We start from the raw sequence: 24,520 nt of genomic DNA on the forward strand, positions 1-24,520 counted from the left end.
TTTTAGAGTGTGGATGAAAAGTCAGGACATTCTGGAAAACTTTGTTGGTTTCTGTCTGGGAGACTGGTAGTCTTCGTTTTGTAAGTACTGCGACAGGACAGGTGGACCCGGAGTAATGCAGATTATCCAAGACAATGTAGCCATTAAAAAAGTAGTTGGGTTTGTTACATTTTTCTCCCACAATAGAAATACGTTTCTTTTTAGTGTTGCACATTTCCATGTGCGTAAAGCATTACAAAATCTTTACATTCTTTGGGAGAGGTCACTATATCTTGGGGCACGGACCCTTCCCCAAATTATGGGTAATAACTTGTGTATGGGCCATTATACCAGAATAAGGACTCCACCAGAGCTCTTCAATGGTTAATTGATGTTTCAAACAACATATATCGATGATATAGACACTAGGGATGTAACGGTATTACGGTATACCGTTAAAGATACCGTGAACCACTTAATTGAACAATAATAACCGTCACATTGTTTATACCGGTATACCGTTCATACCGTTAAGTGTGCTTTTCAATCTGATTTGGAAAGGCTGCAGTAAGCAAGTTCTGCGCAGTCTTGGTCTTGCACTGTTGGATGTGCCGTCTGCCAAGTAGTTTCAGTTTGAGCAGGTTTTAATGCCATTCCATAAACCAAACGTGCCTGACACAAAATCAACATGTTAGCAATAGGAAGAATAAATACAGTGCCAAGAAGGAAAGGGGTTTACTTTTTTTAATTTACATTTTTTTTTAAAGCGCTCACACAGCCCCAGGGCTTAGAGGCGCTGTTAAAGAAATTGGTTTTGTTTATTTTGTTGCGTAATTGTTTTTGTCTTAGTTGCGTATTTATAACATGCTTAAACACCCAGAGGTTTCTAAGCGCGGACCCAGGGATCGAACCTGTGTTTCTTCGTGTCGTCTTGCTTCCAAGGCACGCATGTTGCCGCTGAGCTATCCTCCCGGGACTTTGGGTTGGAGGCTTTGGGGTTTATATATTTATAATGGATAATGTTTTCTAAACATATGACAATGGCGGATTTCCCTTGTTCTATCATTGAATTTACATATAATAAGTCACACTGCGAAATTTAATCATCTCTGTGGGTATTCCCTGCTGCCATACCAAAGGGTAACATGTCCGTGATTACTGAACACCTTTTGGCCCAGAAGTAAACTAAAGGCTGTAACGTAAAGAGAGAGTGCGTGTGTGTGTGTGTATGTGCACAAGCGTATACTACCATCAGACTCCATTGATCTGTGGCATGCAGATTATCAATTTGGCAACATGTTCATCTTCACCAGTAGCCAGTGGGGGAGCTAAAAGCCTAAATGACCACTTAAGAAAAGCTATTCAGTTTGCTTTGCCAGTCGCAGCAGGGCCCCACCTCCCCCTCCTCTCCACACGTGCGTTTGTGTTTGGTGCAAGCAAGGGGTGGCATTTCAGTGGAAAGTATGTTGAAAAGCCCAATTCTGGCCCTGGGTGCATGGTTTTGTTTGTGATGATAAATCTGACAATTTATGACCTTTTAGAAAATATTTGTTTAGATTAGTTAACTCCACCTGCTATACCGCGATAACCATGATATACCATCATTTGGCAAGAAGGTTATTGTACCGTCATAAAACTAATACCGTGACACCCCTAAAGACACATCAACAATATGCAATAATGTGAAGCAGGACATATTCCATGTGCTTTCATGGCACATTGGTTTTACTAGCTGTGTACAATAGTGTGATTTAAGATTCCCCTTAGTGGTTAGTCAGAAACCGTAATGGCTTCAGAATAGCACAGAATATTTTTTGGTGTGCAGTTTTAACAAAAGTATATTGTGCCAGTATAACATATGGTTGAAAAGACATGCTCTGGTTTGTTAAGATATTTCTAAGGCTCAACGTCACATTCAATTAAGCATGTCTTTCAGGGTAGTGCAATTCCTAATTAAAAGAAAGTCCCAGAATTGTTTATTGTGTTAGAGAAGACCTTTAAATAGTCTACCTGAACAATTCAAAATGCAATGTGATGTGCTTGTACTGATCTGCCCTTAACCTCTAATTTCAGTCGAGTCCACATCACCTCTGTTACTTTGGAGCACTTGGATGGAGCCTATAAAGTGGAAGCTGGAGATGGACCAATAAGAGACCCGTACCTAAAGGAGCATGGAGTCATAACCTTCCTCGTTATCAATCCCAAGGTAATTAGTAAACGTTTACAGTGGCCGTGCTGGGCATTCATTTCTTTGCAACGAAACCAGTCACAATGCCTTTTTGTTGTAACTTAGTACAGGAATAAGTTACTGGTCATTAAAAGAAAACTGAAATCCATATAAAGTGTGCTGTGTTCACAAAAAAGGCACAGAAATGTGCACTTAAAGATAAAATTGGTGGTATTACATGTAACGTCTTACTCTGGTAAAAACGTACTTCATGCCAGAATGAAAAGGTCGCTTGAAGCAGTTACTCCTAAGAAGAGGCTACTCAATTCCAAAATAAGTCACTGGTAGCAAATCTTACATACTCATAATTTACAGTTCATTTCCGAGGAGTAAGGTTGGAATTACTCTCACCACTTTGGTGTATTGAACAGTCAATATCCAGGAGTAAATTCAAGTCTACGTGTAACTTCTTGGTGTATTATCCCCTGAAATGTTACAAAATCCTTTAAACACTTGAAGGCTTAATGGAAATGTGCTTGATAGCGGCTGTTCTTTGTATATTTCCAGTTCCAGTGCTGTATCTGTGTGTCTCCATCTCTTGCTTTGTGAGGGCTGGATGGAAATGTGTATGATACAGGCTGTTTTCTGTATATTTCCAGATCCAGTGCTGTATCTGTGTGTCTCCATCTCTTGATTTGTGAGGGCTGGATGGAAATGCGTTTGATACAGTCTGCTCTCTGTATATTTTCAGATCCAGTGCTGCATCTGTGTGTCTCCATCTCTTCCTTTGTGAGGGCTGGATGGAAATGTGTTTGATACAGGCTGTTCTCGGTATATTTACAGATCTAGTGCTATATATGTGTGTCTCCATCTCTTGCTTTGTGAGGGCTGGATGGAAATGTGTATCATACAGTCTGTTCTCTGTATATTTCCAGATCCAGTGCTGTATCTGTGTGTCTCCATATCTTGCTTTGTGAGGGCTGGATGGAAATGTGTTTGATACAGGCTGTTCTTGGTATATTTACAGATCCAGTGCTATATATGTGTGTCTCCATCTCTTGCTTTGTGAGGGCTGGATGGAAATGTGTATCATACAGGCTGTTCTCTGTATATTTCCATATCCACTGCTGTATCTGTGTGTCTCCATATCTTGCTTTGTGAGGGAGAGTTGCATGATCAGGTGCACTGTTGTTGAAGCCACCACAGCTGTTGCCGACATCTGCACACCAGAGGAAACAAACATATCTTGCGGGGGGTTTGCAAAAGCATGTATCAGAAAACAGAAACGGAAATCATCTTCCAGTGCATACTTTACTCAATAAAAAAAGGAGCATTACTAGTCAAACTTGGAATAACCATATATTTTTTTTTTTCATGATAGAAATTTATTATTCCGAGATGGACAGTCTGATACATTTTTAATGTACTCTTTCAAAATACACCAGCAATGTTTCCATCATGCTTTCAAAATCAAAGAGCATTCTGGGAACATAAAATAGATGGTTCTACGTGGTTTCTCCTACAGCAATTTTAATGTGGACTGTTTTGTCGGGACATTTTGATTGTGACCATTCAATCGTTTCCTCCTTTCTTTTAATGGTGGGCCCCCTTTCCTTGCCCCCTCTATGCCCCTAATAAATAATCAATAAACCCTGAGATGGAGAGGCATTACTGGGTCAGATAATGCACCTGGTAATGCACCCCCCATCGAGAGGTTTATTGCTATTAGCATCCCGGCTTTTTATACCGGGATGCTAATATTTATTTTTTTCAAGTTGTGACAGTGCGCTTGCCATTTCTCAACTGAAAAAAAAACTACAAACCAAGATAGCCACCATGAATTTGTGACAATGGAACTACACGCAGTCCCTTCTCCCTTTCCATGGTGGCCATTACAGCAATGGGGCCAGGAGTGCAAGGTAAGTGGAGCTGGGGTCTGTGAGGGATGTGGAAATTGGGGATATGTGGTGGGTGAAAGGGTGCAAAGGGATGTGTGGTGGCACACTTACCTGAATCCTGCAGGGAAGATGGTGGCCTCACACTTCTGAAGAGGCTTGGAGCGGGGGGGGGGGCTCTACCATAAGATAAAGACCCTATTGCGAGCCTCTATATATATAAATATGTATCACGATCAAACAATACACCTTCAAAATGTTGTAGGTAATGCAGCTGCAGACGAAAAATGACAACAGATCTATCTGATGAATAGGTCTGATGAAAGGGTTACATGTTTGAATCACTAAGCACAATGGACGTGGTGCTCATTTCATGTTCCACAACACTCACCGTAACATTAAATGTTTGTAATATTGAACTTTATGTATTGATTCAGAGAGCCTGAGAATTTGGATGCATAGTTAGAATGGCTGAAACATCAGTTATTCCATTGGTGTCCCGGGGGCTCTTCCTTTCCCCACACAGAATGTTAGCGGGTCTCAAGACAAGATGGGCCCTGCATATGCCCAATTCCCAATGCACAGATATGCACACAAAAAATCTATAGATATAATTTAGAATAGATTAAAATACGGCATCTAGTAATGTAAGTATGGTATATGGGCAGTAAAAGTTTTTAGATCATGTAAATGTCTAAGCTACAAAAGAGAGAGAATGCCAAATTCGCTTTAAGAGTACACTGTGGCATGTAATTAGCATGACGTAACTTCATAACGGGAGGGGTTATGCATTTCTAACAAGAATAATTTCAAGAAAAGAGCAATTTCATTTCACGAAATTACATTTTGTGGCCAATAATAAGTTGTAAAAATTATAATAGGGATAACGGGAGCAGGTGGGGATTAAGGAAGGTTTGAGGGACACTTTTTCCTTGAAAAAACAAGGCGTGGGAGTAGGTTAAGCAAAAGCAAATTCAGGTCTATAAAATTGGGGATTGCATAAATTCAAAAGATCTGCATAGATGGGATACTCCCAGATACATTTGCAGAGGAGTGTGAGTTGCATCCATGCTCCCGGATACTTTTGCAGAGGAGTGTGAGTTGCATACATGCTCCCGGATACTTTTGCAGAGGAGTGCGAGTTGCATACATGCTCCAGGATACATTTGCAGAGGAGTGTGAGTTGCATACATGCTCCCTGATACTTTTGCAGAGGAGTGTGAGTTGCATACATGCTCCCTGATACTTTTGCAGAGGAGTGTGAGTTGCATACATGCTCCTGGATAATTTTGAAGAGGAGTATGAGTTGCATACAAGCTCCAGGAGACATTTGCAGAGGAGTGTGAGTTGCATACATGCTCCCTGATACTTTTGCAGAGGAGTGTGAGTTGCATACATGCTCCTGGATACTTTCGCAGAGGAGTGTGAGTTGCATACATGCTCCTGGATAATTTTGAAGAGTAGTATGAGTTGCATACATGTTCCAGGATACGTTTGCAGAGGAGTGTGAGTTGCATACACTGTCAAACTTTCAGGAGTCAGCACCTGTGTATAAGGTCTTTCATGATTGTATCTTGTCTATGCAGGGAGAACGTCGAAGTCCTCAGCACCATTTCAGGCCCAGGCACACTCTCGATGGGGCCAAGATGAGGGCATCGGTCCGGATGACACGGTACCTGGAGTCCTGGGGAGCAGCCAAACCATTCGCCCATCTGCATCATCGAGACAGCATGACCACAGAGAATGGCAAGATCAGCACCACAGTAAGAGCTCTTTTTCGTTTTTAAAGATAATGCTTTCACTTTTGTTACCGTTACCCATTGAAGATAATTCTCTGTGTCCCCACAGTTTGAAGTAACCAAAATATTAGACTAAGTTGAGTTGCAGCGACTTAAGGAATTGAAAGTGTTAACAAAAGGAGTTGTAGTTATAGTTCGAAACAAATGTTGTCAATTTGCTGGCATGTATTTTGACTTTAAGGGAGATGCTCTTATGTCACCTATCATGGAACATGGCGCAACAGTTCATATTTCTAGCCTGTAGTTTGACATTATTTTTTTATCATTAATGCACACGTTATTTTTTTAATGGAAATTACAGGGGAAATTATGCATTTTGTCACAAAAAACCTTACAAAACGTTTTAACATTGATTTTCAAAGCAGAGGACCAGTGTCCATAACAGTGGGTGAGAGGATGTGCATATGAGACCAGATGATGCAGTAGAGGTAGAAACATGATCCACGGACAAGGAGAGTAGATCCTGATATAGGAAATGGATAGTGGATGAAGTGTTACAGTTTAGGATGCAAGGGTGGGTTGTTGTAGAGAGGTAGGGGTGAGGAGATCAGAGAGATATGGTAGTGTAGAATGCTATGCAAGTGTTCCTCCAGAATGAGTGGAGCTAGGAGAGATACAGTGGGGGTAGTGCAGAGAGGGAGAGGACAAGCATTCCAGAGTATGGGGGATGAGAGGTGCCAGGGAGGTGAGCTGAGGATGATCAGAGGGAGCGAGGGGGGAGTAGGGCGTGAGATGGTGCAATAGATAGGGTAAGGCAAGACATGGTATTGTTTTAAAGATGATGAGAATGAGTTTATACTTTGTCCTCTGTCTCATAGATAAACAGACTGACAACGGGCGGGCTGAGGAGGTGGAAGTGAAGCGGGGAAGGTTGAAGAGTGTATTGACAGCAAAATTGACTTTGCAGAGAGATGAAAAAACTTAGTCGAGAAGCCCATAGAGTAGATTGGCACAGTAGTCAGATCGAAAGTAGGTGCTTAGCAGTGTTGAAGGGAAGAAGATATCTTGTTTCTCTAATGTTTCGGAGATTAGTTCTGGCTGCAGCGGCAGATATGGAGATGAAAAGAGAGAAGTTATGGGATGTGTCAAAGACGATACCAAGGTTGTGAGCAGAAGCACAGTAGGGAAGGTAGTCAGGAGAGAAGAATAGAAGAGGGGGAGAGGAGGGCATAGCATGTTTAGATGACAAGTAGAGAATTTCAATCTTAGTGGAGTTTATAATGAGAGAGTGAGATGCCATCCAGTATTTGATGGCAGAGAGACAGGTAGACATTTTTATAGTAGCTTGTCAGATAAGGAGGGAAAGGAGAAGAATATCTGTGTATCATCAGTGAAGAGTTGATAGGAGAAACCATAGGTGGAGATCAAGGTGCCAAGAACGAAGGTTATAGAGTGAAGAGAAGTGGACCCTGGAATGACCATTGGGGAACACCAACAGTAAAGGATGTGAGTGGGGAAGTGAATCTGTTCCAAGATAACTGGAATTATATGGGGATGAGATGTGAAGCAAACCAAGCAAGGGGTTTGTTCCTGATGCTAGAGGAGATAGTGTTGAGAGAAGGTCAGAATGGTTGTTGGAAGAAGAAGAATAGATATTGCTGACATTGAGGAGAGCTGACTCAGTAGAGTGCAAAAGTCGGAAGCCAGATTGAAGAGGTTCCCAGAGGTTGTGTGAGTCAAGGAGCTCAATGAGTCCATTAAAAACGACACCGTCTAGAATTTTGGAATAGTGAAGTAAAAGAGAGACAAGGAGAAAGTTGTCAGGACAGTTAGGATATAGGCCAGGATTCTTAAAGGGATCGATGGGGGCACTGCCAATGGCACGCACCAATATCCAGAGGTGAGATCTAATGTGGTAAACACTTTTGAACCATGTACCTGAGCTAGGCCCTGATCAATGAATGGCAGTGGCCATCTGGACACTGGTACTCTTTTATTTAACTCCCTCAAATCTGCACATAGCCGCCATTGACCATTTGTCTTTAACACACCTAAAATGGGTGTGTTGGATGTGCTATGGATAGGCCTGATGATTCCCTGCGATTCTAAATTTTTAATAATCTCTGCCAATGATTCTAAACATGCCAGCGGTAGTCTATACTGGCGTACAAATACTGGATTTCTGCTACACCCTTCCGGAAGTGTGGCCATATGTAAATTAGTTAGCCCGCAATCATAAGCGTCTCTTGCAAATACATCTCTAAATTCCATAAATATCTACCATTTTGGAAAATTCTGGGAAATGTTCTGGTAGGGGAATCTCAGCGCTTTCCTCTAGCTGTGTGGCTGTGTCTCTTTGTAAAGCTGCCACTTTTACATGTTTTGGCATGTCAGCTTCCATTTCAATGGGCTTATTTTCCATTTCATTTTCACTTAAGTCAAATGTTATACAATTCTCTTGATAACAGCACACTGTCTCACTTGAATCATAAGGGTACACAGAATGAATTTTACATATTCCTTTGGGCTGAGAGTCCAGGTATTCTGGCAACTCACCCTTGGCATCTACATACTTTTCAGGGATATTTCCAATCACCATGTTATTTAGATCTGCAGTATAATGTGATTTTTGTATGGCCATTCCTAATGGGGAATTTTCCTCTAAATGAATATCTTAGCAACTTTTATTATTAATCATAATTTTTACAGACCCTTCACCAATATCTACCAATGGAATGTATTCATAATCCAGGCCTTGCTGTTTTATGGATTCATTCAGGCACACAAATGCATCAGAATCTTTCATCTGCTGTCCATTTTTGCATTTCAGTGTTATTGCAAACTGTTTGGTAAATGCAGGGATAATAGTATCTTTCCTCATTTGTAATTCAATTGCATAAGGGACCAGTTGTGTACAGTGATAAGCCCTTCTTTTGTCTTCAAATTCAGGTACCGGCCCACCTAGGTGTGACCATATTTTTTGATTAAGAAAATCTAACACCATACACATTCTGTGCATGATGTCATTGCCCATGTAAAAGTAATTTTGTGCTCCACTCACTATCCATACATTATGGTAAATTGTTTTCTGCCCAATACTAATTTTCAGCATGCATCTTCCTGCAATTCGGTTTTCAAAGTCTGGACTGTCCAACCCAGAAACATACTGGTTTTTAATCCTAAATTTCGGGATCTCCTCCCTCTCCATTATTTTTTGCAACAATTTCTCATTAATGAAGCTCCTTTCCTGTTCAAGCGCTAAAGTGGCTTTTATTGTTTTAAAACAGTCACTTATACCAGCATGAACCCATGGTTGCTCATCTTCCATGTGTATTTCAGCAAGAGTGGTAATGTGTTTTTCTGAACCTGCTTTAGGAGCAGTATCCTGTTTGCATGTCTTTTCCTTTAAATAAAAATGTAAGGTGTGCTCATCTATGGCAGTCTGCCATTTTTTCCTTGGGTCCAAGTATATTTGTACAGGTAGTTTTTCATTGTCGCTCTGCATTTTGTCTTGACACATTAATATAACAGTGACACTAGGTATGCAACTATTCTGGAGATATACCTCCACTGCATCATTTGTTTTGGCAACGGTGTGACATTCATTTATGTTGCTGTTTTGTGATTTTAGTTTCTTAGGTCTCAATGGTTTTTTGGTTAAGGACCACATCACTCCATTTACCCCATCTATGAGAGGAGACAATCTTTTCAGGCAATCTGTCCCCATCAGAAATGGAATTTCACAAAGAGATGTGATCAATACCTCTTGTTTCATTCTGTGTTTTGCTATTTTTATGTCAACCTCAGTTATACCTATAATGGGCACCTCCTTCCCGTTAAATTTATGCACTGGACCTTGATTTTCCTTCACCGTGATCTGATTCTGTGGGGATCTCCCTTCATTGATACTCTTTACCAGCTCCTTAGACATAATTGTGGCCTGTGCGCCAGTGTCAATCATTGCAAATGTTTGGCATTTTTCTTCTACAGTGATGGGAGCATAATACCTGTCTTCAACTTCCTCTAACACACATAAGAAGTGTGAATTTTTACTGATTTCGGGGCTCACCTTTCGCAGGCCTTTTTCACTTTTGACTAAACACATTGGTAAATGGAAAGACATTTTTCCCTCCTTTTTGTCCATTTCTGCGCGATAGACTTTATTCATTTCTCCATGTTCAGAGGTTTTTTAGAGTGTGGCCACTGTTCGCCTATCCATCCAGGTATCATCAGGGGCCACATTACAACCTTCCAACTGAACATGTGTAACAACATCATTCAGCAATCTGTCATCGTTTAATTCTGTGCATTTGTGATCATTTAGTGTGGTACCAGCCCTTTCAGCCTCTTCAAAAATATGTGGCTCAAAGAATTCTTCAGGTGATTGACCTGTATCCTCCTTTTGAGTATTTCCTTTTTCTGCCTGTGTTTGGTCATTGTTCTGAGTGTCCAGGCAAGAAATTATAGCATCCCCACTTATTCCCTGTTTACTGGTATTCCCCATGCATGAGTCATTTTTCTTTAATCTGTCTCTTTGTTCTTTTGGAGTTCCAGGTTTTATTATTTCATTTGTACAAATCTTCAATGTTTGATTTAGCTTGACGGTAAACTGTACCTCTCTTTCAGAAGTATTTGCACTTTCTGTTACATGTTCGCTTACTGGCATTTTCATTTGTAAATCATTAGACATCTCAGAGTCATTATGCGATATTACATCAGAGCAATCTGTCTTTTCGGCGCTGTAGGCATCCTGAGTACTTAGTCACTTTTCAGAAGCTCCCCGGTCATTGCTATGGCCATCTGCCCCCTCCTTTGATGGCTGTTTTTGTACTGTACAGAGCCTTCCTATTTGTTCAGCCAACATCTTCACTTGGGCCTCGAGACACTGGAATCTTTTCATCTCTCTAGAATCCTCTCTCTGTGGCCTAGATCGATATTGGTTGTTTTCTCCCTGATTGGATCTATTCTGATACATCTCAGGTGAGTGATTTCTATTGGGATGGTTTCTGAACTCTTGATTCATTTGTGGAGGGGAGCGGGGTGCGCCCATCCTTTGGTTATAGTGGTGGGGAATCATTGTACTGCCGTGGGGTGTAATTCATGTTCTGTCTCATGTCCTGTCTCTCAGGTTGTGGGTACTGGCTCCTATGTTGATTCCCATTATCAGCAAATCGATCCACATATCGGGGTCTATCCTGATTACCATATATCATGGTGTTGGGATCAAATTTGCTCTGTGTCCCCAATGTCTGGTAGGGCCCATCATTTCTTTGATCTTGATTTTGTCTCTGGTTATTGTTCATATTGGACATATCAGGCCGATAGCCTGCCCGGGGCCTATCTCCTAAATACCTAGGACAGATGTAAATCTCCCTATTACTAGGATCATGTGATTGAAACATTGGTGCAGAGTGTGATGACCTTTGTTGATTAAACCTTTGTTCAGGTGCCGAATTATTTTTACCTATACTTTGAGCAGATTCAAGGGTCATTTTGGCTGAGCTGATTTCCATCACTGTTGCTGAGGGTTCTTTAGATTTAGGTCTAGTATCTTTCATTTTATCACTTTCTCTACCCTGACAATAGAGTACCTCATATAGTTTTGTGCTTTGATGCACAATCCACTCAAGGGACTTGTCACGATCAAATTCACGGACCAATTGAGATATGATGTCTTTCTGTAGCCCATAGAAGTAGGCAGTTTTAAATTCATTAGAATCGGGGTCAAAAGATACATCAAAGTGAGAAAATGCTCTTTTTAAGTCTTGTAAAAACTGGCGAGGGGATGTATTAGGCCCAGCAGAGATTGTGTAAGCAACTTTCTTTGCCTCCTGTAATGACTGGAAAGGAGAAAAATGACGCCTAATTTCTTTTTCAAACTCCGCCCATGTCATATTCTGCTGTTCATTTAATCCCCTTATGATGCTGGCTGTCGGAGCATCTAAAGTTAAATGAAAATACTGCCTGTACTGTTCCTTAGGGATCTGGAGGGCTTTAAAGATGTCATGAACCGCTTCTAAGTGATCCTCAATGCAGCACTCCCCTCCTTTTTTAAATGGTTTGATCAGGGCTTTAATAGATTGCATTATCTTTATGGGGCTACTGGTTGCAATACATGGAATTGCACTACCTGGTGACTCAACCCTGGTTCTAGGTGTATGGGATTGGTGGGGCCTCCAATGGGAGTATCAAATCCCCCAAGGGCGCTGCAACCAAGTTCAGTCACCGGCCCAGTCACTGGAGCACTAGCTCTTTGGTTAGAAATAGAATTCACCTCCACTCCATTGAATGTAGTACCCTGCCGCCTTTCCTGGGACCTGGGAATGCACATTTGCTGTTCTAAGTCCTTACACTTTTTAAGGAGCCTGTCTGCTTCGTTTTGCAAATAGTTGTTTTCATCACTCATTTTATGAATTACCTCATGCATGTCGCACATTTGCATTTGGTATTCATTAAATTCCGTATTTCGCTCTTTCTTGAAGCATTTTAATCACCTGTTGTTCTACATTTTGGAGGTCACTTCCTTTTTCAAAATGTTCTTTTTGTAAAACTTGCATCTCTGAAACCACCTCATCTTTATCTTGTCTAATGTGCTCCACTATATGCTTTTAAGTGTACCAATTCTTGCTCACTGTCCTCAAACTGTTTCTTGCTTTTGGACGATTGAGCATCAAAATCTCTGCATTTTAACTGCATGTCTTTTTGGCATACATCCAACTCTGTTCTTAACATTTCCTCTTTCTTATTTGCCCCATCTAAGTCAGTCTTTAACCTGTTAATTAGCTGGGTATCATTTTCCTGCATTCGCAGGGACCTATTCAAAATAAACCAGATTTTGGCGCATAGCCGTATTAGACAATCTTTCTCTGCATTTTTATCGGCTGCATTCAATAACCTTGTAAGGCAGACATGAATTATGCTGCCTTCTGCAAAAATATTGTCTAGTTTTTCTTTCTGCACCTCCCCCTGAATGCGGTCATGCCAGTCTGAGGTACTATTCGATGACCACGTCCCATGTGCAAATAACTTTGCCTCTAAATATTGCACTAGGTCTCAGAATGTGGTTCCCCTTTGTGACATTCTGAAATTCGTTTTTAGTGACACACTGCTATTATGAAATGGATTCCTTTTTATGTACAGATGGCAGTGTGAGGCACACTTGCTACGCCCAGTAGGTGCTCTGTGATCACTTTCCCGGCCTGCAATGCACCATAAATATGTTGGGTATTTTGTGTAGATTTGGGGCCTAGCAGTATTTTCTTACCGCCAAAAATAAAAGTAATTTAGCAATAATCACTCCTTACATTTAGATTGGGTTGGTATTATGGTAGTATAGTGGTGAGCATTATTTCAGTACACAGATATTTTTAGTTGCTGTGCATTTTCACTTGTGGGCATGATTTCTTTGTTTTATTTGTGGCCCCAACATCCAGATCCCCTTATTTCTGTTTAGATTGTTCGTGTGATCACTAGAGAGACCTCAGGCCTACATTTCAGAAACACCACATTTTCATATGGAGTGCCACCTTGGGCTGTTCTCACTGATTTATCTACACCAGCGAGTTAAACATGTGGTATATCACTAATTTATTTACATTAGTGAACTATATCCAGAAGTCTCTCTTTCTGCTGACTCATTTACCTCCAGCAGACTATTCCATTATGTCCCACTCAAAGGTCACACACAAATATACACTGAGTGGAACCATGCACACAGCTATTTCACTGCCAAGTCTGATTTGTAGCTACCTTGTTCTTTCTGTTTTATCTACATGAAAATTGACAAATGCACTGTCTAAAATCTTCCCCATATTACCAGTGCTATAATGATAGATGCACCAAGAAAAGAAAAAAAAAAGAAAAACACACTACCCATCTGTTTTCAGATATTTTAGTGTATTATAAACAATTGCATTTCAACACCATCTTACCCTTTTTACAGAAATAACTGGAAGTTTCACAGCAGTAGAAATATTCACTTTACTTTATCTGTAACAAAATGAAAAGGAATACAGCAAGAGAACACTCAATTTGCAACATTAGACATGTTGATTAAATCCAGGAATTTCCTCTTCTACTCTGCCTGAATAGGTTTCGCACACACACACACCGCCCCCGCACTCTGCAAGATATTTACCGAGCTTGTTCTGCATGCAAATTCCTCAGGCTGGTCGCCTTCTGGAAATGGCTCAGTGCCCCCTCTTAAATCACCCCAGCGAGGACGTGCATCTGCCGTCACTCAAGCCAGGGCTTATTGACTGGAATTTCCCAACCTGTGCAGCAGTGCACTGGGACCTTCTTCGCAATCAGGAAACTCCCCAGCCACACCAGCCAAGTCTTTCTCCGAGCTGTGCAAAATGTCTTCTCCCTTTCTTTCTCTCCGAGATTCATCAGAAAAGCTCTGTTACAGCCTACAAAACTAGTTCAACAAATAAAATTCTATCATGTCCTACCCTCCTTCTCTTGAACAATGGCTTACTTTTACAGCAAGCAACTGTAACAAAACTGATTTCCTGCTTATTCGAGTTTTTGCTTCCTGCAAATACTGTGGACAGAGCACAGAGAGCGAAAAAAAAAATCTGCACACAGTCTAGTGTGAGTTTCAGCCTGCCTCATTTTGCACTGGAGAACACATTAAAATATTAAAAGTTAGAATTATGTTAGTACTGTTAATGGTGTTAATTCATTAATTCTCTAATGTGTCTCCTGCAACATAGGCATTTCAGATGAGAAAAGAAAAAAATGTGCATTTTACATGCAAAAAAAATTGTTTGCATTTTAGATGTAGAAATCGTTTTTGACTGAATAGCCTGTCTTCATATACATATCCATGTCACACTGGCAACACATGCCTTGCTGTACCACAATATAGCAATGCATTAAACCCATGCAGTGGCGCTGCATACAAATGCTAAATAAAATAGTCTTACACCCCTGAGGAGAAGGTTAAGAATCTCATCAGGGTTAGTGGGGGCAAAAGAAAGCATTGTCTCAGGAGAAGAGGTTAGAGGTGGTGGATAAACATGAGTAGGTGGGGGTAGAAGGTGATTTGCAAAGGTATTTTGAACATTGGAAATATTTTAAGCAAAGTAAAGCAGTAGATCATTAGCAGAAAGAGTAAAGGAGATGGGGGAGGGTTTAGGAGTTGAGAGAATGGAGTTGAGATATTTTGGAGGCACCTAGGTTGAGAGGATGGAGACAAAATGAGAGATAGAAGTTGCGTTTGGCAGAGTTGAGAGCAGAGGAGTAGTTTGAATGGCAGTCAGGTAGAGTTGGAGATCCGAGGAGTGTCAAGATCTAGAGCTTTGCCAAGTGCAAAGGTTTTTCCTCATTGTTGTTTTCATTGCAGATGGAGGGTTTAGGATTGAATGTAGTAAGAGGGAAGTGTGAGTAGAACGGATCGCTAAGAGAAGCATTACTGTTAGTGAAGTCTTTATCTGTGGATGGAACAGTGAATTTTGCATTGAGGAGAGTGGTGTAGGTCATAGAGGTAGATCAGGAATTTGGAGGAAGGAAGCTTGGGTTTGGTAATGGAAGTGGTAAATGGAGAGAGAGTGAGGTGGAAGTGGAATTGGAGAATGTGGCAAAGACAATGTAATGTTCAGAGGGATAAGTAGCATGCATGCATGAGAAAGTGCAAGTGTCTAACTTAAAACCAGTGCAAATGTATTCTTTTTAAATTAAGATTCAACAAGAAAGAATATTCTAAAAAAAATACAGCACACTGCTTTGCCAAGAGGTTACCTGGCTTCCTGTTGCTGTGCAACGCTTCTCTGTGGAATTCAATCATGTAAACAAAAAAAGGGAAAATGTGTTGGTCCCACTAAGGGGCACAGACTATGACAGATTTGTAAGATGTGTAAGCAAACGGCTGCTCCTAGTTGCAAATGACAAAAAACATTCCATCATCACAGTAGGTGCAGAATGGCTTGTTGTCTTGCAGACCAACTTGGATTTACTCTGGTGGGCAGATAATGAAGCAAGCATCGCTAAAGAGCAGGTCTGCATCTTGAGATATCATTTTGCACCTTCCTAGTCCCTTCCGCATTCTGCACTTGCGGATTTCTGCATGCACGTCCTGTGACTCAGGGCCCAAATCATGGATTTCTTTGCACGGTTCAAAGTGAGTTGGCACTGCTGAAAAGTGACTAAGCACGGCCGACACAAACCCTGCTTCATGGAACTGTGCAAAGTGTATTTTTGCAGTTCAAAGTAAGTGCAAAGTCATTTTGAACCGTGCACAAAATTCCATGCATCATGCCCTCCATGAGGACCTTCACATGCTGCTGGAGGAACTGGAGGTGGGACCAAAGAACCTGCAGTTAGCAACTCCATGCATACGTAACACACTTGGACAGGGGAGAAATCTTTGATAAAAACATGTGACCACAAGGCGAACATATGCAAATGATGAGATGTGCATTGTACTTCCAGTCTACGACACTGGAGCCATTGTCCGCTGCCACAGTAGATTGTGGGGGCTTATCGACTCTGCCAGCACCAGCTTCATTTTATCCCAGCTGTCTGTGCCTGTAGGGCTCCTGCAATCAAACCTTTGCATGAGCACAGTGGAGTTTCGGTGGATGGCATGATGTTGCTTGAAGCGTTGACCTCTTTAGCTCACAAGTGTCGCTACTAGAGGGTAGTGTGACCAAGTGTACAGTTACTGCCATTTAGTCACCGTTTTGGCTATGCGTTCATATGTCTGTTGTAAGGTGAACATTCCTAATCTCCAACCTTTCAAATGTATTCCTCATACCAAGAAGTACTGCATTATACAACTCAGTTGGAGAATTGCATGCAAAGTAATTCTGTCTGGGAATGTTCTAGTAGGAATCCACTCTTCCAATCAACTAAAAGGCATATCACCAAAGGTCTGCTGCCAACACTATTGCCGTTTTGGCAACAGACATCCATACATGTGGATGGTTGCAATGAAATTTATGGTTTTGCTTTAATCACTCAATGTGGTTGGGCTGGGGCTCGCCCATTGTTCCCCTGCCACAACTATATTTGTGCCTATTGCAGGGAATACTTTGGTGCCGCCTTAACATATCTCCTGCTTCTGGGGTGACAGTGTCAGATAATGTCAGGCAGTGCCAGAACGCTGCCAAGTGTTCGCTGTTTCCTAGGGAGCATTAGCTCTGTATGTTGGTCTTACTCCTTCCGGTGCAAGATGCTGTTTCACATGTCCAAGCATCGATTAAGTACCAATGTTTTAGTCCCTGGCTTCCCACAAGACACAGATGTTTGACAAAGTGCGCATGTTGCAAGATGCAACTCTTGTTCCTGAACAAAATATTTCCACATGAAGGATATGTGCAGTGACCCTGCAGTAACAGCAGTAGGCTGTTTGTTGGCTGTTGCCCCGATTCAGAAGGAGAGAAAACATGGCACTACATACGTTGAACAGCTATTACCTGTGAGGCCCTGGTTGTTCCTGCCATTGCATGATGACCATCTATCCAACTGACATGTCAGGGCCACCCACTAGCTGTCACAAAGGGAGTGTGGTTGGGATGTTTTCTTTGTGACTATCGGCACTCTGATCACATGGATAGTTAGGGCAGGCAATCACTGTTCCAGAGTGTGTTGCTCCTACATCAGTACCACTGGCTCACTGCTGGAGCTACACTCAGTATATTTTTTCTCAGATATACCTCTCCTTCTTTTCTTCCGACAAAGTGAGATGTAGTCAATGTCCTGATTGTTTATAATCCTAATTACCTCCCCCACATTCAAAACCACCACCACTTCCTTCATTGAATTAATCGGACAAAGGAGTCAATGGAGGACAGTCCTCTACCCCTCTTGTAAGGGTATTGTCTATCCCTCTGCTGATCCTCACCTCATAAATAAGAACATTCCCTTCCAAAACAGATTATGTATGTGTCTCCTCTGTCTCAGGTCTGGTGCAGCGAAAACATTTCCACTTGTGCCAGAATCCGATGTAAGGGGGTTGTGATTAATCAACCTCGGGGGCACCAGTGGTCCAGGGACGAATATCGTTTTCAAACCCACCAATCAGCCCCACACCTCTAGTACACCAGAAGGGATCCAAACAGATTGGAAACACGGGCAAATTATAAACCTGCTTGTCCAAAGTTGGTAATGTGGACAGAACAGCAGGTTTTTCTCTGAAAGGTTTTGGATCGTTGGTTAGTTGCAACACAGTGAAAATACAATTATTACCCAATGATAAATGGGACTGTCCAGTCAAGGTTGCATAAAAATATCTACTTTATTATTATCACAACAGACAGTTCAAGCAACACTACCTACAACCCACCCTGTAAAGGAATGCAGAGGACAGACAGTTTCAAAGAAGGAAAGGGGATGCACTCTGGCTACTGACAGGAGGGTGGTCAGTATAGAAAATAATCGCAACAGTTCAAGGACACTTAGCTTCAGCACAAAGGGAGCAATGGGTCTTAAAATGTCTCTTGGGCCTTCAGAGAAGGACCGGGGAACAGAACCACAATGTACCTTGTGCTTGTAGGCGTTCTTGGTGCTTGACAGGGTTGAGTCAGCTTCAGGGCGCTTTGCAGGCTTCTGGGACATAGTTGAAGATGGGTGACAGCTGAGGGTATCAGGCAGCAAGACGGTTCGGCGAGCAAAGCTGGACGATGGCTGCAGGCTGGCCTACATGGCAGCACAGGGTCAGGAATCATTGTCTCAGTGGTGGTCCACGGTTCTGAAGCACTGGTCGAGATGTCTTGGATGTCTTTAAGTGACTGCGGCTTAACAACAGCCAGCATTGAAGTTGGTTGCAGCTCGAAGAACTCGACTGGCTCAAAAATGTCCTTTAAGGTGGAAGTCGGTAGATGTTCATCGAGGCACTCCTCCCAGCTTCTTCAATGAGCTTGTTGCAACCTTTAAGGTGGACGGCCCAAAGCTGAGCAGTGTGTTGCAGGCAGCTGCCTTGTTCTTGTTTCTGGGTTCAGATACTTTCTGGCAGTTCCCACCTCAGAAACTTGCTGAAGAGCCTAGCAGGGCAAGCAGTGTGCTGGCTGGGTACTGGTTCTGGAGCTGCTGGAGGGTCCTCTGGATTCAGTATCTCCCTCTGTCACCTGGGAGATGTTTTGGGGAGGGATCTTACTTCCGTCTTGGAGGATATGGCCTTCCTTCACTGATGGAAGCTGTAAGGCAGACTGTACCTTCAGCCAGGGTCCAATGATGAATTCTATTCTTCTTGCTTCTCCTTGCAAAGTCTTCAGATGATCTGCCAAAAGAGGAGCTCTGCCCTCTTTTAAAGACAAATGGACCACAGGGATTGGAGTAGGCTAAACTTACCTTCATGAACCAATGCTGGGTCACCACCAACAACCTCCTGTATGTGTGAGATCATATCCAGAGTGATTTGCAACCAAAAAGGTAAAGGGGTGAAAACATGTAATACTAAGTCTCGCCCATCTTCTTGTCTGTTGTGGATCAAAGGATCCCTCTCATTAATGAAGCTCTCTGTGGTTCCAGATTAAAGCGGCAGGTCCGCCTTGAAGCTGCTGTGAGACAAGACTTTCTGTCTCTGTCAAACCACCTACTCATACCTTCTGAATGGAGTCCCCATGTGGGGATGACTACTGTCACTAAAACAGTCCCAGACATGACATTTCACTTTCAATCGATAATGAGAGCGGGAGCTGGCATCACGTTGAAACAGTTGCCTTTGAACGGTTGTGGGGGTTTCCTGTCTCCTTTGTTAGCCTCTGCAGCCAGGGCCCATGCAGGCCTGTTTGAAGTATGCTCCATTAGCATGTTACGTATGTTAATTGCTGCCACCAGCTGCAGGGTCCAACGAAAGGACAGGGCAGATTCATGGAGCCTTTGTTAGTTAATTAGACTGGTCATGGCAGAGGGGAGGTTTGGCCCTCCCCCTTCTGGAGATGGCTCCTCCTGTCATATCCCAACTTAATATGACAGGGGATCTGCACCTATAGGCTGTGTCCATACAGAGGACAAGGGTCTATGCTTATGTTGTGTGACCTGGAGGAGGAGACTATTGGACATTTTCTCTTTTTCTGCATTTGTCTTAAACCACTGAGGGCGCTTTACTTGAAACCGATTTTAAGATCAGCTGGCATTGGTACTTTGGCAGAAGCACTAGTATTATGTAAACTAATGGATGATTTAAATATTGTTTATCGGGTAGCCAAATTCATCCATCCAGCCTGGTTCTTGCGAACCCAGGAGTTGTGAGCAAGTAATGTTACTGTCTTTGGGAAAGCTCTACCCGTTTATTTTGGGCCTAGCTGGTTCATTGGTTATTCTTGCCTTGTCATGTTTATAATGGTGACAAACGATTATTATCAAGAGTTCAGATTGGGGCTGCCAGCATTCTCTCCCCCCAGTATTTTTATCATGTAGTGTTTTTAAGATATGTTGTATTTAGTATTAATGAATTGGAAGTCTTTTTTAAGTTTCAGCATTTCATGGATGTATTACAAACCATTGTATTTTTTAATGTTTTATTGTTATTGTTTTTGTGTCTTTTTGGCTCAGTGCAGAATAAAAGCAAATTAATCAAATACAGTTTATTTGAAAGATGTTTGAGAAAATGAGAATTAAATCATTATGTTTAGCAAATTCAAAAATGAAACGGACCTCAAACAGCAACAAAAAGAAAATAAATCACCCTTCCTCTCTCTGAAAGATTCCCATTGGCTGCTGAAGAGCTCTGGATGCAGGTCCTGTATATACACATGGGCGAATCTGCCGAATCTGGCTTCCTGAACTCGATTGCTCATAGCTATAGTGCTACAACATGCCAAATTGTGGCATCAAGCACTATATAACGGCATACGCGTTGTTATTCTCACAAAGTCACTCTAGCTTTACCGCTACTTTCGAGTGCTGACATGAGCAGGCTTCATTGTGGAAGATTGGTCAGTATAGCAGGGTCCAGGCTATTGCAGGATCACCTCGGGCAGTGTCGAACTCATTGCCTCATATGGTGCTTTCCTCTTTGCTTTTTCATGCTTCCTGTTTGTGTAATATCTCTTCTCCCCAAAAGACTGTATGGGGCTGGGCAGGGTGTTGTGTTTGCTCGTGGATTGATGGTTGCTGGGAAGTGCCCCCATTTCCCGTGGGAGAAGCGATTCTTTATCGGGATTCCTAGGAGGAAGTTAAATAAGGACTGGGACAACCAATGAATCAAAGTAATGAAGAGCACCAGTCAGTAATCTTGTCATTCGCCATCTCTTCGCACCCAAAAAAGGTCAGTGGACTCATCTATCCAATGCCCTGTTCTGTGTATAAATTGAAGGGGCACAGGCTCTAATCCGGCCCGGTCCACTCTGCATCTAATCCTCCGGAGACTAAGAACTATTGAGGAGGGCGTAATTCACAGAACGTTTTCCAATGGGGGTTTGCCCTTATAAAACGCGTCTGTGAATAAGTCGTTACAGTTCTTTGAGAGTCTGGTCCAGAGCCAGAGACAGGTTATTGGAAGATCTTGGAGAAAAAAGTGCCAATGAAACCAATGACAAGCATGTAAATAGCCGTAATAATTAAGGTAGCTGTATTGTTAACAGTGATACAATGCCAACCCCCCCCCCACAACCCCTACCCCACAGTGGCGCAACTCCTTAGAATCTACTTTTTTCCCCCTTTTGCTGCATCCAGGACATTTGAAGGAAAAAAAGTTTTGCTCAAAAAAGACTGTTATTGACTGCTAAGAAATTCTGATGAAAGTATTTCATGTGGATACCTTTTAAAGCAGGTGTTGACTGTCAGTCGCAAAGAGATACTTTAAGCAGATGGGGCGTCCTGGAAGCATATTGACTAATCAGTGCGCCCAAGAGAAAGAAAAACCCTTGCGACATTTGCAAAACAGTCGACGTTGTTTCAGAAGCTTGCAAACAAGCCAGAGTCGAACAGAAGGATCGATTCAGTACTGTCGAGATTGTCAGATGTCACAGCTGGTTCCTTTATTTTTGACTGTACAGGAAAAATACTTTCTGCGGATAAAATAATAATGTGCCCCAGTACAAATGATTAAATACTAACAGACTAAGAGGTGCCTGACTTCGAAGGCTTTCATGAGAAATGCTTTTTACAAGCTGCGTATGCAGTCGTTTCATCACCAGGCAGACGTGCTCATGTGTCCTACTTTTGTTTTGCAAGTGCAGCCCGTGGAAAAGAAGCTTGTGAGTTGGGACTTGTTCATTCATAGTGACATACAGTGTTGGCATATAATGAGTCAGCCCATGTTGCGGGTAAGATGGCTCAGCGGGTTCACCGATCGTTGCTGTGATCTGTTTTTGATCTGCAGGTCGCTGGGTTAAGTCTATACTCAGCCTTTCATCATTCTGCGGTCAATAAATGAGTACCAATTTCGATTGGGTATTAATAGTAACGTATGTACATATGTCCTATGTAAAGTGCTTTAGATCAAAGCTCTATATAAACATTATTATTTTTAGGTTTTTGTTTATCACTTCTAAAGTAATTTATATCTACCTTTTCCTTTGCACTTCTTTGTATGAATAAAGAGCTCCCCTTTTTCCCATCCCATGGGCGAGCCCACAGAGGTACACAAAAGGAGAACATTGACTTGTGGTATTGTAACGGATTTTAAGGCACAGCACACTCCAGCCAGAGACTTCTTCCACTGACACTGAAGGTGGTGCACAATAAAACACGCCTTTTTATTTTTATTGAACCCTGGATTCTTTCTTGAAGAGGCACCCAACCTGTCTCACACCCACCTTAACAAACACCCCGGGTCGCAATGAACCATGAACCAGGCTGGTGTGTAACAAGGAAATATTTATTTATTTTTAAAATTGAAATGAAAAGTCAGAGCAAAACAAATTTTAGGGCAGAAATCACCAGTGTGGTGACAATATAAAGCAACATGTTATAATAAAATGAATTCAACTTTCTGACATCATCTACATAAACCTTAAATAGAAATGGAAGCAAAATCACTTTTTTTCACAATCATAGATGGCACATATGTAATGCACTCCACCTGCAACACTGCCCCAAACACATGCTAACTAAATTCAGTGTGGATGGAAAGCAGGCAGTGGCAAGGAGTCAGCAATGAAAGGGAAAATCGTTTTTTAATTTTGACCCACCACCCCAGAATGGGAGGCCAAAACGAAACATGAAAACCTTCAAAATGAGCAAATTGGCATACTCAGATTTCACTGGTTACTTATGGATCAGTTACACTTGCGGTAGGATAGCTTGGATAGAAATTGGTGTAGCTGCACTAAAGAGACAAGGAAGCTGACAGGCTACTGAGCAGAGCACTAAAGCAACGTCAACACAGATGAGAAAATGGATTTTGTGAAGGAAAACAATGCAACAAAAATCACACACGCAGAATTTCAATTCCTTATTTCACAGCGGCTTTAAATGGCAAACAGCTAAGAAAATGGGCTTACCCATCAAAATCGGAAAACGTTTTTTGGGATGGGAAACAAAGACACAGAACAGATAGGATACTGAGGGGAAGGGATAACTCTTTATGGGATGATGATATGGTTTTTTATTATGAGAAATGCAAGTTAGATTTTTAAAGGAAATCAAAATGCACAGGTAAGTCGGTTTTGTTAGCACAATGATTAGTTCTACCGAAACTATATTTTAAGGCTATAATTAGTGAAATACTCGACAAAATTGTTACTGTCGAAGTGCAACAATAATGAACGTGAATTTTCAATGGGGAATTAATTGAATTATTCCAAATGATACTAGGGACTTACACAGGTAACTGAAGGAAATAAAGAAAAAAACAATATGCTAACAGATATAGACTAAACAGATTCTTCTAGGGAAAAGGTGAACAGAAGATACTGCCAATTTGAGATATGACTAAGGTTTGTATGGGATTTAAATAGGGTTTGAACAGGATGCAAGGAAAAATAGTGGGATATGCAGTTTTTGGGTACTGCATGATGGGATACTTACAAGGCAAACTTGGGTTGGGTAATTTGGACAGCCAGCAGGGCCTCTAGACAGTGTGGCCACAGATCTGGTCATCGGCATCAGGGTCAAGAGATCTGGTTACTGGGTCAGCTGGGCTCTCCTGGTGGGGAACAGCTCGGCAAAGTCTGGTCACTGTGGACAGCGGGATGGGTCAACTGGGCAAAAGGTCTGGTCACTGGATTCTGCTAAAGGGGATCAGTTGTCTTTTCTTCTTTCTCCCTGGATTATTGGGTATGCCTGGGTCTGGACAGGTGGTTCTGCCTGGATCTGGATCTGGAGTCTTGGAATCTTGACGGGGGAATTTTGAATGTTGAATATCCCTGTGTCTCCCTGTCTACCCCTTATATACCCAGAATGACATCAGAGAATTTTACAATCTGGTCAGAAGAACCCTGGACTCACCCCTTGCATGGGATAGGCCAGGCAATGGGAGTCCCTTCCTCCCTGTGGGCTGATTGTTCCAGGGAAGTGACCTCACCAAATGTGTGTGTGCTTTTATGACCCCCTTGTCTCACAAGACTATTTTCCATGGCCTATTTAATATAGTCACCGTCATAAAAATCAGATAGGCAGATCCCATATTTCACAAGGAATATGCCAGTTTGAACGCCAATTCTGTGCGATGCTGACTCTTAATTGGGCACAATTTTGCAATTTTCAGGAGAAACATATTATCTAAAATTCTGAAAAGGGCTACATAAGCATAATAGTATTTGGCATATTTTCCCCAAGTTTAATATATGTGTCATTTATTTTTCCCCCAGAAAGGCATTTTTTTTCTGCCATTTCAGTTTCCCATGTGC

At 41.9% G+C, this 24,520-nt stretch overlaps 1 protein-coding gene across 1 annotated transcript in view; it reads left to right on the forward strand.

The window, feature by feature from the left end:
• The window catches only part of ADCY2 (adenylate cyclase 2), a 3,241,403-nt gene that overhangs the window by 2,450,488 nt on the left and 766,395 nt on the right, over positions 1-24,520 (forward strand). Inside the window, exons 9-10 of the mRNA XM_069613724.1 lie at positions 2,053-2,185; positions 5,628-5,804. Coding sequence (XP_069469825.1) covers positions 2,053-2,185; positions 5,628-5,804 — 310 coding nt within the window. The remainder of the gene's footprint in view (positions 1-2,052; positions 2,186-5,627; positions 5,805-24,520) is intronic.

The sequence above is a fragment of the Ambystoma mexicanum genome, chromosome 5p (assembly GCF_040938575.1).
Source record: "Ambystoma mexicanum isolate Mex_15411 chromosome 5p, UKY_AmexF1_1, whole genome shotgun sequence".
Classification (NCBI taxonomy): Eukaryota; Metazoa; Chordata; class Amphibia; order Caudata; family Ambystomatidae; genus Ambystoma; species Ambystoma mexicanum.